This window comes from Buteo buteo, chromosome 26 (genome assembly GCF_964188355.1).
Source record: "Buteo buteo chromosome 26, bButBut1.hap1.1, whole genome shotgun sequence".
NCBI classification, from domain to species: domain Eukaryota; kingdom Metazoa; phylum Chordata; class Aves; order Accipitriformes; family Accipitridae; genus Buteo; species Buteo buteo.
In genome coordinates, this window is record NC_134196.1 from 6,901,996 (window position 1) to 6,918,160 (window position 16,165).

Sequence of the window (16,165 nt, forward strand, 5' to 3'; positions counted from 1 at the left end):
ACTTGTTTCTCTCCCATACCCTCACTCTCCAGCTCTCCAGCTGCAGTCTCTGAGTCCTGGCAACTTTTTTTCCCTTCTTAAATATGTTATCAAAGAGGTGCTACCACCGCCGCTGACAGGCTCGGCCTTGGCCAGTGGTGGGTCTGTCCTGGAGCCGGCTGGCATGGGCTCTGTCGGACATGGGGAAGCTTCTAGTGGCTTCTCTCAGAAGCCACCCTTGTAGCCCCCCCGCTACCAAAACCTTGCCACACAAACCCAATACAGAATTAATTCTTCCTGACCATACCTTCTTCTGTGCCTCCTTCAGGCACAGTCATGCAGCTACAAAGAGCCCCTGTTTGGATAGCCCTTGGCAGTGTTAACACTGTCTGCCTCTGGCTGCTCCTGCCCCCTGACAGTTCGTTATTCATGGCCCTCATCTGCTCTCCTGAATTTTCCTTCCCCTGTGCCCCCCCAGTCACTTGCAGGGCTTACGGAACTGTGGGAGCCTTTTCACATCGCTTCTACGTCCACAGGTCTCGCCAGTACTCCCCACCTCCATCCCAGTCAGCAGTTTCATTCGGTACTTTGGTGACATCATTCCTGTCGAAATCCCTTTCTTCCAGTGACAAAGTCCCGGTGGCCAAGCATGTGGTATTTCCCTTCGCAGTTAGTCTTCAAGGGGCCACCACTCGAGTTACAAACAAGTTGGTAGGCTCCTAGAGAGACCAGGAGGCTTCCAGTCATTTCAATGGCTTCGTACTTCTTCCCCAGCTTGGCTGAGCCAGCCTTGTACCGCTTGTGCCCACGGGGTCACAAGTGTACGCTGCTCTTTCTGCTTTAGCTGTGGCAGTGGCCACCATGGAAGCAAGAAAAAGCAATGAACCCCAACAGTGGAAGCAGTTAACAGCCAACAGTGTACTGGCAGGAAGGAGCAAGCTCCTCCGTCCAAAGAAAGAGGTACAGTAAGAAAAAACACATTAGGCACCAGGATTTTGATTAAAAAGTAGTCAAAAAGTAAGATTTGTCTTTGTGGTATCAAAGATTTGTTTCCAAGACCACAGTTCCTGCGGCAAGGAGTTGGGCATTATTTAAATCCTGCCATATGGCTTTGCTCCGTTTTACGTTAAAGAGGCACTGGGAGACTCTTTGAAAGTCCAGTCTTCCCTATTTTACTCTGAAGCAATGGAGATAAACGAAGATGTTCAAGCCGGACAGGTCGCAGAGCACCACCATGCTGATGTCATGGACTGGAGGAGCCCCTGGCAACAGCCGAAGGCTAACATTCTATACCGGACAACAACTGCCTTCGTAGGTTCCGCAAGCCAGGAGAAGGCAGCAGCTCCTTCGTTCAGGTGTCTTTTGCTGTCTGGTGGAGTTTTTTTTCAAAGAAGAAGCACGGCTAAGGTTCTGAAGGCCCAGATTTTGAAAGAAAACTACCGCTCTCAGGCTAAGATTACGATTTGCCTGGATGTTGACAGCTTTAACGTTTTCATGTATGTTCTGCTGGTACTGAGAGTGGAGGAGAAGCACCAGTGGTGAAAATGGCCGCAGTTGGGAATGACCGTTATTCCCATTTTCACTCCCCCTATGCACAGGTAAATGCTGTAGATTTTATAGTGGTTTGTGTCCTTGATTTTCTTGATATACCCATGCTGAAAGGGAGGCTTATTATGTAATATTTGCATCCGTTACTGCATCCATTTCAGCACCAGGGATTTAGGCATCAGTGCCTGGGAGGTGGGTTTTGGCTCCAGACCCCAGCGTGTCTCAGGGGATGGCCCGGTTGTACTGACTCCAGTCCAAAAGTGGCACGCTTTGGAGATGCTGCTCCGAGACCCAGCTGTTAATGTCTGGAAGTGGGTGAAACTTACCTTCAAGTATTCAAATAGTTCCCAGCGTGATTTTGTTTTCCTTTAAAAAATCACACACTAACTCACGCAGAAATGACCATCAACCTGGCATTTCCAGCACTCGGCTGGGATGGAGTTCATATCCAGGACATAAACCTGAGTTCACATGTTCAGGGTAATGGCCATGAGCACTTGCCTCTTTGGAATTATGAGTTTATCATGTGCTTGAGGAAGATACCTCAGGTTATAAGGAGAAGTGAATTCCATAGTCAGAGATGACGCTAATATCAGTAAACTTTAATAAGGCAGAGATACAGAAAAATAATTTTAAGTATGACTAACAAAAGTGACCCTCATTATGAAAGTGCTTTCTCTCCAATATTGTGCAGACTTTTTAGCTGGTGACATATTGAGCGATAGAGGGAGAGCAGCAGTGGGAGTGTATCTATGAGGAAAGCAGCAATAATTAAACAAATAATTAAACGAATCTTGTAGATATTCTTTTGCTCCCATGAGGCTTCTGTTTGTCTTGTATAAAAACAGCTGGGAGATGCTGTGAACAGAGAGTAATGACAGTTGTCTCACAACATCAAATCCTGAGTATTTGCAGTAACTTGCAAATGCTTGTCACCGTAGTACCGTTACACGTGGACTACTGCATCATCTCCCCCATGAATCAAAACCAAAACATTTCAAAAGAGGAGATTCATGTTTAAGGCAACCACGAGGTTATGGGAATCTACTGTGACTTACCCACAAACTCATATTCCTCATGAGGGTTCCAGGTGCAGGTTCTGCCACTGTGAAAAACCTCTTGGCTGTGATTCTGAGTGCTCCTTATGGAGACAGGGGAGATGTTCACATCTGTTTGGCAGATTGAGAGATATTGAAATAAAGGTAGAAAGAAGCAAGTCCCTTCAAGCACGGTTTTTAGTCTGAATACAAAAGTGACTTTCTTCTGCTGAGTTGACATTCCCAATGGAAACTGGAACAAAAGATTTTCTCCCGTGTTTTGAAATCCAAGTCTGACAAGTCTGTATGAGGCTTGCAAGTTCCCAAATTTTTAGTTTTTCAGGTTTTGTTGGGAATCTTTCTGGGTTTTGTTTCTTACTCCTTATTTTCCCAAGGACCTGGGTCCTTTAACGGTAGGAGAGCACTAGTGTTAAGATTGGCACTTGCACAGCAGATTTCATCTGCGATTGACCTGATTATCCCATTGTGCAGGAAAGGAAACTCCGCCACGTGTCCATTAAGTGACTAATAGGGTTTTTTTCTTCCCAGCATCTCAGGACAAGTCTGCAGTGTAGTAAGCACACTGCTTTACCTCATGAAAGCTCCACTGACCTAACTCAAGATAGCTTTAGAGCTACCTGGAGCTTAAGATAACTTTAGAGATAACTTTAGATCTTCTAAAATGTCAGAACGTGGTCCCACAAAATCATAGTCAGGTGTTCACAGCGGTACACCATGTAAGAAGCCACTTAGTCCATTTTTATTGTTATATTTACAATATCTGAAAACTGTTTTCTTCTACAGCGAAAGTACAGCAACATCCCCTGTTTCTGGGAAACACAACCCGTAGGCTGTGTGAGGTTCAACTGTGCCTTCCATCACAGCAAACCTCGTAATATAAATGGACTTTTTTTGCCGCCTACCAACAGTGAGTAAAAATATTTTCTCAACAATTTGTGCATTAGAGCAAGTAAATACACAAAAATGTCCTTCCGGTGCTTACGTAATATATATTAAGGCCCAGAAATGTACTGTGGCAAATCAATCAGGTACGACCTGCTCTCCCAGCAAGTTGAAGGCCAAGAAAGGAATTGTATTGGCATTTGAATAGGGTTGCCACATGAATTTTTTTAGCTCTCATGTTATGGATCTTTGGAACTATCAGGGACATGAAAGATGAAGTTCACAAGTGGCAATTTAGGTTGCTGAGACCCATGGAGTAAAAATGTTGCTTTCCTTGGGTATTTGCTAGATGAAATCCCTCTAGCAATGAAAATGGTTAGTAGGCAGGTAATCATTTAAGAGAAATGAAAAGTAGTGTGTGTGGTGGGGGGAGGAGGTTGGTAGGGCCACTAGCAGCAACATCTGTTGATAGAGCACAACATGTTACACAGATGAGACACCCTTCTATAGATAACATAAGATTACAGTGCCGTGTGTGCAGATGTATTTCCAGTTAATTGTTCTGAATAAGCCTGTCAGGCTTGAACATTGGGTGCAGGCTACTGAAGTATGGTAATAGTGTGTAATGCAGCACAACTCTTTAGGGAAAAACCCGCCATTTGAAGTTGTTTTTTTCCCTCAGTCCTTTCAAAAAGGAGCTCTTGTCTGCCAGGAGTCCTGGTAGACAGCTGGAGCCTGGAACAGGGTAAGAGTCCAGGGCAGGGAACCGAGACAGCTGTCAGAAATCAGGCAGAGAGAGGAGTGAGAGCAAGGCAGCATGACTTGTCATGGGTACACGAACAAGTGGACTAAACCAGAGCTGTTCGTGGGGCTTATTGCCAGAGCTGGAGACAGGTGTCATAAGAGAAGTCCACAAAGACCTCTAGTCAGAAGCAAACACCTTCTGTTCCTGAAAATCCCCCAGGAAAAGGTAGCCTGTCATACCTGGGCACGTGGAGCCTAACTAACCACACAGGACCAAGGCAAGAACTTGAGTGCTGTTTCTGTGAGTGCCCCTATGGCTTTTAGTACAGTTCCCACAGCCACAGCGTCAGTCCCTGGCACCTAGTGCTGTTGTAAATATCACATAGGCACGCTTTTGGGTGCGGTGTGAGTCAGAGACCGTGCCCAAGAGGCACTGTGGACAAGGGTATCCTGTGTAAGAGCAACATTCAACAATCTGAACAAGAAAATGGACCCAAGCCTTTTACTTTGTACTGCAGTACGTATAAATTCAAAGTCCGTGTGCTCCACAATAACATTGCAAACTTTAAAACTGCATTTATTCATTTCAACACTTACAAATCTTGTTAAACTAATTCAAGCTTGATTTGGCTTACCCTCCCCAGAGCTAATAATATCCTGTTCTGGACAGCGAAAAAGACTCTATCAGGTTAAAAAGTTGTATCTTACTTTCTCTTGCAGGAGATAGGACAAATCTGATCTGCAGTAGCGTTATTAAAATGGGTCTAATACGATACGCATGCCGCTCATAGGCAAGCTAGAGATGCACAAGAATAACAACAACTGGACTAAAAGAAAGTGCCCATGCTTCATCTTTTTCTTTAAAAGTGGAAAAAATACCCAACTTCAATCCTGATTGTATCTATAGTTGCAAACTGGTCGGCTTGAACAGTACAAATAGGCTCACCATTTTTCATCATTTTTATTTTCAGTCTGTTGCATTTCCTGGCTCTCCCAATATGCTATCCCAGTACTGAAATACTTTTGTGGCAAACATTATGGGTAAATTCCTAAGGAAAAGAGTGTCTTTCCTGATTGTCTTCTAATTAAGTGTACATTATTTTCATGAACTTCATATTCCTTCTCAAAATCTACATTTTGTACTGAGTAAGAGAGAGAGTTGTCATTCAGAAAATTCTAATAGAAAAAAAATGTCTACAAGCCAAAAATAGGTAATCCCATGCTTAGCGCTGCTAAATTCCTCACAATTGATGCCATGGGGAGGGATACAGGCCTGCCTATTACTCGGTATGTTTAAAATATTTTCACAGGTGGTGTCCTAAACTGCCTTACTCACTTCAGCCCAGGTATTACTAATCATGTGTTTCCCTATGTTGTAAATATCTACCTGTTTTTTCACACCTTCTGTAATGGGAAGATGCTCTTTTGCCAGCCTCCACAGAAGATTTTTCCTAAAAGGCACAAACTGTCTATTTAATGACTCCTCCAGCATGATAATGATTTCAAAACTATACCTGCCGGTCTGAGCCTGGATTTGATATTCTAGTTCCCACCTAACAAAATAAATATAATACTCTTTTCTGCAGGTGCCCCATTGCAACAGGGTGTCCAAGGAGGGATTCTGCCTCCAGCGCATTGTCAAGAATTACTCAGAAATCAAAAGAATATTGTACTACCAATTCATCCTCCAGTGATTATAAACATCAACGATGATGATGATGATGAAGAGGACGATGAAGAGGACGATGAAGAGGAAGAGAATCGTAAGCGGGTTTTTTCTTTCTTTGACAAGCAAGTAGGATGGATTTTTTCAACTCTTGCAATGTACTTCACAATTGACTTCTTATAATAACCATCACATTTTTAGAGAAGAGTTGTTGACAAGTTTTTGAAATAATTTCCAGCTAATCCCTGAAATATTGGAACTGCTCGTCACCAGATGTGAGTGAGGCAATGTTTTCCAACTCCTGTGAAATGGCTAGCTGTATATTTCAATAGTGGTAGAATTCACATACCTCTTCCTCATTAAACAGAGTTTCAAACATGATCCACAATTCAGACGACCATCAAATACTCTTCAAGTTTCTCAAAATTCAGGGGCCAAATTACAGGTTTAGGAGGCACTGCTTTTCTGGGAAACAAACTTTTGAGCAGGGGCTGTACACACTCATCACTGAAGGTGAAGTCACAGGTTTGTTTACAAAAGACGGTTGTGTGACTTCAACTTAAGTAATTTGTTTGACTGACTTCCTAAACCCTATAGGCAGTCTCATTTTACTACAGGAAGTTCGTCTTAAATCTGGCAAAGAAAACCCATACAAAGATGTTAACTAGTTTAACTGAATGTGAGTGTGTATATATTTATTTTCTTTTCTTTTTCTAATTTTTTTCCATGTTGTTAAACCATTGCCTGAGAGACCAGAGATGCATAGCGAAGGAATGAATTGCACATTCCCAGAGACTGAAAGTGAGAGAAGGACCTACTCTCACGCGTGCACTCTGCACATTACTGTGCTAGTTCTCAGGCAGCCCCAAGCTGCTTTTCGCTTTCCTCCTGCCCTTCAGGTTGGCTGGCAGGGCTGCCTGTTAGTGCTTCCTAACTCGGCTTCAGTCTGAGTAAGCCATGTTAACTTAAATGGTATCAAAAGCAGGGCTCTGCTCGCCTTAGGAGCCTTCACTGAGACAGGTAAGGAGCGCTTGCTTCAGCAGCTCTGCTGGCAGACATTTACACCACAGTAACTTTGGGCAGAGGTTTTGCAACAAGCACTCCCTGGTGACATGTTTAATCAGAAGATTTCCTTTTGGTTGTAAATGAAGAATCATTTTCAAAATGAGCACTGAAGGTGGTTTGGAATCCTTTTACATCAACAAATATTAGCTTCTTAGTATGGGTTGTAACTGCAGTTCCATTGCACTTGGAAATACCCAGTATTAAGGAATCATTTTTCTGTCCAGAAGCAGAGGTCACAGTCAGAAAAAAAACCAACCATGACCAAAATGAAAGTCACTATGGCCCTTGATTATTAAGAATTGTTGAAGGTCTTTGTATAGCTACCTAGTAATCTTTTAAAAATATTTCCTACAGGTGTTCCTGAGTGGGTGCCTAGGACTGCTGCAGATCTTGAAGAGGAAAGAGCAATAAAGAAAATATGCTATAAGTCTGGTAAATATGAAACTAGTCACTCTTTCCTAAACAGCAGTGCTGCCAATATAGTAAACTTTGGGTCTTTTTTCCCTCTTGGGGTATGTTTAGGAGAGTATTATGGGATTCAGTACCCCCACGAACACCAATCAACAAAAACTGTGTCTGCACCTCGGGAAAATGAGCTATTGCCCTTGAAAGCTACTGAGCAACACTTGCAGAAAGGCAAGTACTTTTCATCCTCTTGGACAATGTTTACCACTTTTAAATTACAGGGAGAAACTATTACATAGCTTGCCCCTCCTCCTCGCTTCTTTAATTTAGTGACAATAAAAGACAGCTTATTACAAAGAGCATAAAAAAACTTACTTAATTTTCCCTCGTACAGATATACATAAATAGTGTCACACATGTGGTGACTACCTGCATCGATTGTAGATGGAAAAGGTAGAAATGGGCTATTAACCCTATGTGTACTTTCCTGAGATACACAACATAGGTCTTTCATGTAATTTTTCTTCACGGTTGTCGTGGTTAACTCTATCCCAGCTGAAACCAGGACAACGGTCAAGATTTATGTAGTCTAACTTTAACCACCCTAAGGCGAGGTGTGTAGCTGAAATGTCTCATCCGGGATCTCTGTTGATAAATGGAGAGACAGGCACTCTTACGGGGCTGTTTATTGCATCGTAAGATAGTGCCACAGGAAGATGAGATGAGTCACTCACCCAGAGGTGTTCGCGCTCTCTGCTGGCTGTCTTGGGTGTATAGATGATGAAATGTAGTGACACAACAAACTTTTCTATAACTAAATTGAGATTAAGTAAATACCCCCTTTAAGTGTCTTCTAAAAGACAGTAACAAGAGAGTTCCATTTTGTTTTGACTGTTGGGCTTGATCCAACATAATTAAGGTCAAAGGAATACAAATTAATACATATTTACCCCCTTCATTAGGTTTCACCTTCATTCTTGAGCAAGTGACATGACTGAAAGAAATCTGTATTCGATTTTTTACTGAATAAGTAATATATGATGCCATATTAGGAGAGAGTTATGTTCTTAAGGTAACAAGACACCAGAGCAATCAGTAGATCGGTCATCAAAAATTGCTGGGCAGAAATAAGACCTGCTACTTTTAATCAAAAAAATAATAGTTGTTGTATATTTCATGTACATTTCAGGGATAAAATCTTGATGATACTGTTTTATGTGAAACAGCTTTGAATAGGATTATGTGCTAATACAAAAAAGGGAATGGAAAAATTGTCTCCATGTCATGCACTTTTAACTGACACTTTTTCCAGCGTAAATTGCTCAATAGAACTGTTGACTCTTGACTCTGTTTTCAAGATTTTGCAACCATGAACTCTGCGAGAGGAAATATATCACCGCATTTTTGGATATGAAAATTTTGCGTGCTTTTTAAAGAAGTAAATACTTGCTATTTTAATCCCGCAGAAACCAACCACACTGAGCTGGTAGAGAGCCATCACTATCAAGAAGTACGGGAAGAGAAAGGGATATCTGAGGAGCCAAGAAATTCACCTAATACAGGAACAGGCAAAGGTATTTTGAGAAAACAGTTGCCTTCCTCATTGTTGCTTTTTAAACTGTTAGATGATTTAGCACTACCTATTGAATTTCTGTTCTTGGTGTCAAATATGGACAATCCATATTTCAACTGGACTATCTCATCTTCCAGCCCCCAGTCTCCTGCAGTAGGTCAAATCTGGAGAAGTAGCACAACATTATTGCTTAAGTTTGTTCTTTCACTTTTAGGAATCCATGCTTCAGACCCCAAAGCCAAACCAAGGTACCAACCAAGGCGTCAAAGGAAGGATGATGAAACTGCTTCTTCTTATATTCCTTATGAGAGAGAAACTGGAAGAAAGACTTACTTCTGTTCTTCAGAACCTCGAAGATCAGCACTTGCATTCTACCCTACTGTCACCATCACCCAAGAACCAAAGTTCAACAGGTCTACAGGTGGGTTCCTGGTCACACAGGAGTCTTAAAATGCCTCAAATACACCCGTCTGTATCGCGCTGCTTTCCATTTGTCCCTGCATGTGAATATGAACTGATTTATGGCTAAATATGGGCAAGAGTACATTTGATCCAGCATAATTTTCGTAAGTAGATTGCAGCACTATCCACAGACAGAAATGTAAAGCTTCATAAAGCTTTACAGAATATTCACAAACAATAATAGAGCCACCTTCATACCAGGAATTCATTTCTCTGCCCAGCAAAGAGGGATGAATGCAACGATGTGCCGATGGGCACAAATACACTGATCCCCACTTTTTACAGCATCTTTTATGTGATTTATTCTTTGGAAATATTTAAGAAGCCTCATAATAGTCCACCTTTAACTTCTCAACCTACTGCAAATATTGATAGTAGTAGCAGTAATTGTGCAGTAGAATTTTGGTTTCCTTTCAAGAAGGGTTTCTCATTCAACTTTTTTCCTCCTGGCAGGGGATGAAAGAATGGTCTTGCTTTGCATGGTATTTTTCCACACCTGGGATTTCACTGGAGTTTGGATTGGGCTGGATTTATGATTGTTTGGGCTTTAAACCAGCCCCCCAAACTGAAGCAGAAGTACAGAATTTCTGCTGCATTCTGGCCTGAACTGAGGGGAACCAAAAGCACTTATTTACATTAGCAGGAGAAAGGGAAGAACAGGCAAAGCCACGTCTTCCTGCAGAGTAGCAGGGGACAGGTGAAGAGCACTGTGGTTGCTTCATACTGCAACTCCCCTTGTGAAGTTCTGTTTGTAGTTTGAAGCGGGCTTACCTGCACAACCAAGGCTCTTCCAAGTTTAGCCGCATCATTTCTAGTATTTTGTTACGTTCACGAACCGCCCGTGTCCAGGATGCGTCTAAATGCTACAGACAGAAGAGGTAATTCATCGTTCAGCCAGATGGTGTCCTTCGGAGTGCATTGGTCTCCATGGGCTCAACCGTGGATATTGCAGAGGTCCATGTACCACCTGTGCAGTGCAGAGAAAGGATGTATCTGGGCAGGTAGTCAGCACTCAGAGGACAGTAGTGCATGAGGGGATTGTGTTCAGGGCTGCATTTAAGACAGTCTGAAAAGATAGATACATTCAGAGATGTTTCCCCAAAGCATTGCCTCAGCTGAGTTCTCAGAGGCTTTAGGTACTATGGTGACATGCATCTTGAAAATACCATAAACTCAATTGGATAGGGCTCATAAATATCATTCATGAAAAGTGAGGGACTAAAGAATGAGCAGGTAATTTGTAGCTGGCTCTTTACTTTGCAGCCACAGTCTTCTACAACCTGTGCATTATGGTATTTTCTTAGAAAGCATGAGAGTTAAGCGTCAGGTGCTCAGTTACACTAGACAGGATCCAAATAACTAACAAAAGAGAAAGAAGACTATAAAACGAGAGGTTAAAGGAAATTGCACTGAACCAATCGCTAGCTCATCGAGGCAGGGGGGGGAGAGAACGACAGTGCCATTCTGTGTGCTGCTTACACACAAGCAGCTAAAACCTTCTTTCTGTTGCCTTTCCAGGTGATGGTAATGCAATTCCTACAAAATTGAATAATACAAAGAGAGAAGGAGAGACTATAGGAAGGAGAGGACCAATAGAGAGTATTCCCAGAACAGGTTGCAGATCCTCTGAAAATGGAGGTAATATACTTTAGCATCAGCTTCTCATTGCTGAACATCACATGGTCAATAATATAACTGATATAACTGATTATATTTGGATTGGGCTGTCCACAAAGACCAGTTTTTGAATTTTGTCTTCCAACCTCCTGCAGTAGGTCAAATTTTGAGTAGTAGCACAACATTATTGCTTAAGTTTGTTCTTTCACTTTTAGGAATCCATGCTTCAGACCCCAAAGTCAAACCAAGCTACCAACCAAGGAGTCAAAGGAAGGATGATGAAACTGCTTATATTCCTTATGAGAGAGGAACTGGTGGAAAGACTTACTTTAATTCTTCAGAACCTCGAAGATCAGCATATGTAGTCTACCGTACTGTCACTGCCACCCAAGAACCAAAGTTCAACAGGTCTACAGGTGGGTTCCTGCTCACAGAGGAGTCTTAAAATGCCTCAAATACACCTGTCTGTATCACGCTGCTTTCCATTTGTCCCTGCATGTGAATATGAACTGATTTATGGCTAAATATGGGCAAGAGCAAATTTGGTCCAGTCTAATTTGATCCAGTCTAAGTGACTGCAGCACTATCCACAGACAGACATGTAAAGCTTTATAAAGCTTTACAGTTGGTCAGACAGAATATACACAAACGATAATTTAGCTACCTTCATAGCAGGAATTCACTTCTCTGCCCAACAGAGAGGGATGCATGCAATGTTTTTCCAATGGGCACAAATATACCAATACCCTCACCTCTGGATGATTGGGGTTTATTGTCATCTGTCATTTCATCAAAAAATTTAGTGGTAAATAATTTCAGTGATCATAAGTTAAGAAGTTGATTTCACCTTGTCAGTTTCTGTCATCTCTCTTGAGCTGGGTTGAATCTCCACCTTGAGGTGCTTCCCTGTCTTAATTTCCAATAAAATGAACCTCCTTCATACAGAGTAACCCCTACTTTCAGATGAACAAAGGTAAGTGAAACAAGTCCCAACATCACTGCCTCGTCTTGGGCAGGAATAGTTGCGGGTTTTTTCTTTTAATGGTTGCTTTGATTAAATGTGGACAGCTTGGTATAGAGGTTACAGAGAGAACATTCTTAATGTGAAGAATACATCTTACCAAATTTCCACGTTAAAAAAAAGCATAGAGCATTTAAAAAAAAAGGTGACCAGCATTTTTGTCATAAGAACAACCGTTACCATTTTTGCTACCTTTCTTTCCAGCAGTACCTGAGCCACGTGGTTGGAAAGGCTCCAAGCAAAAGAATCAGCTTGATACTAATAGAAGATTTTGGACCCAAATGGAAAACTATGGTAATACTTACTTGTTCTGTATGAACTGAAAATTTAGGGATTATTATGGAATTAGTAATTTGAATGAATGGAATTAAGCTAGAATTAACAGAAACCCAGAGCATTAATAATATTATTTTTTAATCAAATTTTACAGAAAATGTTTAGTCATTAGGCAGCTTACTCTCCTGCAAAATCAGCTGTCTAGCACAAAAAAGATAATATTGCCTTGCATCTAGGGCTTTCACAAGCAGGGATAAAACAGGAGATTAGTTTACGGATTAGTTTAATCTAAAAGCAACTGATGCCTTTGGGAAGATTTTCAACACAGGAACATTCACTTTGTTAAAGTCAAGGATGTCCGTGGCAGAATCACCTCATTTGGAAGATCCTGTGAGCCTCACGCAAATGCCGCAAGATGACAAATGATCTCTAAAGTACTAGAGAGAGAGTCTGTATTTAATATTAGCTGATATTTCAGTGGTGAATACAATTCACCTGATGCATTCATTGATACTTCAGCTAATGTAATATTTAATTCACATACCGGACCAAGAGAGTCTTTCCTGAAATCGTAGCTGAAATTAAGAAACAACATCTATGTTTTTTCTACAGACAAATATACTTCAGGATCTTACAATGCACCAACTCAGAGGAAAAGAAATCCACATGCAAAAACATTCTCTAAGTCTAAAACAACCATTCAGGTAACTGTTTGATAGAAATTGTTACAGTTCAGTCTTTTTAGTAAAAGGGACGTGTCTCTCCCCACCTAGATCATGTAAAAGTGCTCTTAAAACTTCCCTGACCAAAACCCGCAAGAGTCTAAGCAATGCTGAGTAGTCTGAAAGAGCAGTTAATGGTTTCGTTTGTCTGCAGACATGTACTTTTGCCCGGTTAACTAACCTGTGGTTTCTCATTTTTTACAATATTACTGACGAGAAAGCAAAATACGTACCTGCCGTTAAAGCAGGGAGCTACAAGAAGTGGGTTTTGGCCTGTAGCACTGCACAAAGCACAGCAGAGACTATAGGAGTGTGGCCAAACCTGTAGTCTGCAGTTCGTGCTTCAGTGTGACATTTCCTTATCTCCAGTCTCTCTGTGTCACCCACAGACCTAACAGGTTGTTTGCTCTGCGGTTGCACAGTTCGAAATGTGAACTAGTAGAGCATCCTCACAGTTCTGGCAAGCTTAGTCTTCTAGCTTGCTATGAAAGTGCTTCCCTGAAAGGGCAAAGAGATAAGTTTGAACCCTGTTAAGCACTGCCTTTTCTTGGATGAATCCTTTTACTGCTACTTTATTTTATAGAAGATGGTCAGTAACACTTTTTCCAAGTGGTCTTGTTAGTTTTTGGAGAGTATGAGTCTGCTCCAGGAGACTAGTCCAAAGCCGGTGGCTCAGAAAAGTGCAACTTTGTAATTTTGTGTTTCAAAGCTCTCCAGATGCCCCAGTTGTCAGTATTTCTATGAGTTTACCCATGGCACTTCCAAACACAGCATTAGGCCATTTTGATTCCAGTCAGAGGTGGAAATTCTGCTGAGGCACCACATAGATGAAAAGCACCTAAAACCACCTTCTGTAATCCCTCGCCAGGCTTGCTACCATATTTGGTTTCTTTGTGCAAGTACCACATGGTTCTCAAACATCTGCTTGGGAAGGTTTTAGAGGGAAAATACTTGAACAGAACCTTTTGAAACATGGGTGAATTATATTAGGATGAAATATTTTTATTTCTGTTGCTTCTAGAAGTGTTGAAGGTTTACTTCTTAAAATGTTTCTGAAAGAGCAGATAGTTTTACTCTAATAAATTATGCACAAAATGTTCTTCATATTTATTTTGACAACAGAGCCAAGAAGACATGGAAATGAATAGAAAAGGAGAACGATATATAGACAGAAGAAAGAGATGAAGCAAGTAATTCAATTTACAAATAAAATCTAAATTGAAATAAGGATATTATCAACTGGAAAATCCAAAGATGATAAAATTACAAATTCCAAAAATAAAGTGCAGCAAGTACACAATAACATTTCAAAACTGATAAAAATGGAAATTAAAAAAGTGTGCTCTTGTGGTGGGTTGACCCTGGCTGGACGCCAGTTGCCCACCGAAGGCGCTGTATCGCTCCCCTCTCAGCTAGAGAGGGAAGAGAAGATAAAACAAAAAGCTTCTGGGTTGAGATAAGGACAAGGAGACACCACTTAACCAATTACCGTCATGGGCAAAACAGACTTGATTTAGGGAAAATGAATTTAATTTATTGACAATCAAACCAGGGTAGGGTAATGAGAAATAAAACTAAATCTGAAAACACCTTCCCCCCACCCCACCCTTCTTCCCAGGCATAACTCCACTCCTGAATTCTCTACCTGTCCACCCCAGCGGTGCAGGGGGACAGGGAATGGGGGTTATGATCGGTTCATCACATGTTGTCTCTGCCGCTCCTTCCTCCTCTGGGGGAAGACACCTCACACTCTTCCCTGCGCCAGCGTGGGGTCCCTCCCACTGGAGATGGTCCTCCACAAACTTCTCCAACGTGGGTCCTTCCCACGGGCTGCAGTCCTTCAGGAGCAGACTGCTCCAGTGTGGGGGGGCACAAGTCCTGCCAGCAAACCTGCTCCAGCGCGGGCTTCCCATGGGGTCACAGCCTCCTTAGGGTGTCCCCCTGCTCCAGTGTGGGGTCCTCCCTGGGCTGCAGGTGGAGATCTGCTCCACCGTGGACCTCCCTGGGCTGCGGGGGCACAGCCTGCCTCACCACAGTCTTCCCCACGGGCTGCAGGGGAATCTCTGCTCCAGCGCCTGGAGCATCTCCTCCCCTTCCTTCTGCACTGGCCTGGGGGTCTGCAGGGTTGTTTCTCTCCCATACCCTCACTCCGCAGCTTCTCTCAGAAGCCACCCCTGTGGCCCCCCCTGCTACCGAAACCTTGCCACACAAACCCAATACAGCTCTGTATGGTCACATATAAAGGTCTTCAGTATATTCACTAAGTTTAATCTGCTATTAAAATTTGAGAGTTGAAATTATTTTTACAGGCTGTTTTAAGGCATAATTCCTAGTATGAATAAATACTATTCATTTTACTTAGCAGTTTCAGAGGACTTTTAATGTAAACAGCAATACTAATGCATTCTAGAAAGTTGCTGGGTTTTTCTGAAAGCCAGATTCTTAGATGGTTCAGCTGTTTGCCAGATGTTTGGGGTCTCAGTCTGAGTTTGATCTTGAGATTTTGCCGTTTTAGCAGGGCAGTAGAACTCTGTTATGAACTAAATGAACTTCACAACAAAACTCTCAGAATTAACTGTGTTTTTACATACATTTTAAACTAAAATATAGAAGATTCGGTAAAGTCTGAGCGGAAGACTGATGAGAAGGATACTTTAATATTGCTTTCTGAAGAAACAAACCTTATACTAAATTGTTACATATATGTGACTTTATACCTTTGGCTCAGACATTTTTCCATTTTTGCATCTACCTGATGTTTGGTCATTCTTAGAACATAATCACTTTTGGAGGAGAGCCCTTCAAACTTCTTTCTTTAACACTGGGATCCAATAATTATCTTGGTGGCACCCGTAACTGTGAATATAAAGCTGTTTTGCTTCCTTGGAGCCTTTTCTTCATTGTGACTGTTTAGAATGTCAGGATGGATCAGGTACCTTTCAGTGCATCCCTGGGTTATCAGCACTGCCTCCAGCACAAAGCCAAACATAGCCCCATACTAGCTACTATGGAGAAAATTATCCCAGTAAAAAAACAGCACAGACTTAAAAAATACTGCAGTGATTGTAAACATGTATGCAGTTAGGCATCACTGCCCTTTACTAAGAGAAGAATAGAAAAATCTAGAGTATCACCTGGTGTAGCTGA

The 16,165-nt window shown here is 41.9% G+C and overlaps 1 protein-coding gene across 1 annotated transcript; it reads left to right on the forward strand.

Moving 5' to 3' along the window:
* The first annotated feature begins 1,523 nt into the window (after nt 1-1,523).
* On the forward strand, nt 1,524-14,203 carry C26H12orf50 (chromosome 26 C12orf50 homolog). Its single transcript, XM_075057758.1, has 9 exons — nt 1,524-1,577; nt 3,318-3,492; nt 5,798-5,974; nt 7,297-7,374; nt 7,465-7,578; nt 10,901-11,020; nt 11,215-11,415; nt 12,909-13,000; nt 14,141-14,203. Exons 1-9 carry the CDS (start codon nt 1,524-1,526, stop codon nt 14,201-14,203), a joined length of 1,074 nt encoding a protein of 357 aa, XP_074913859.1.
* Nucleotides 14,204-16,165: the final 1,962 nt, after the last annotated feature.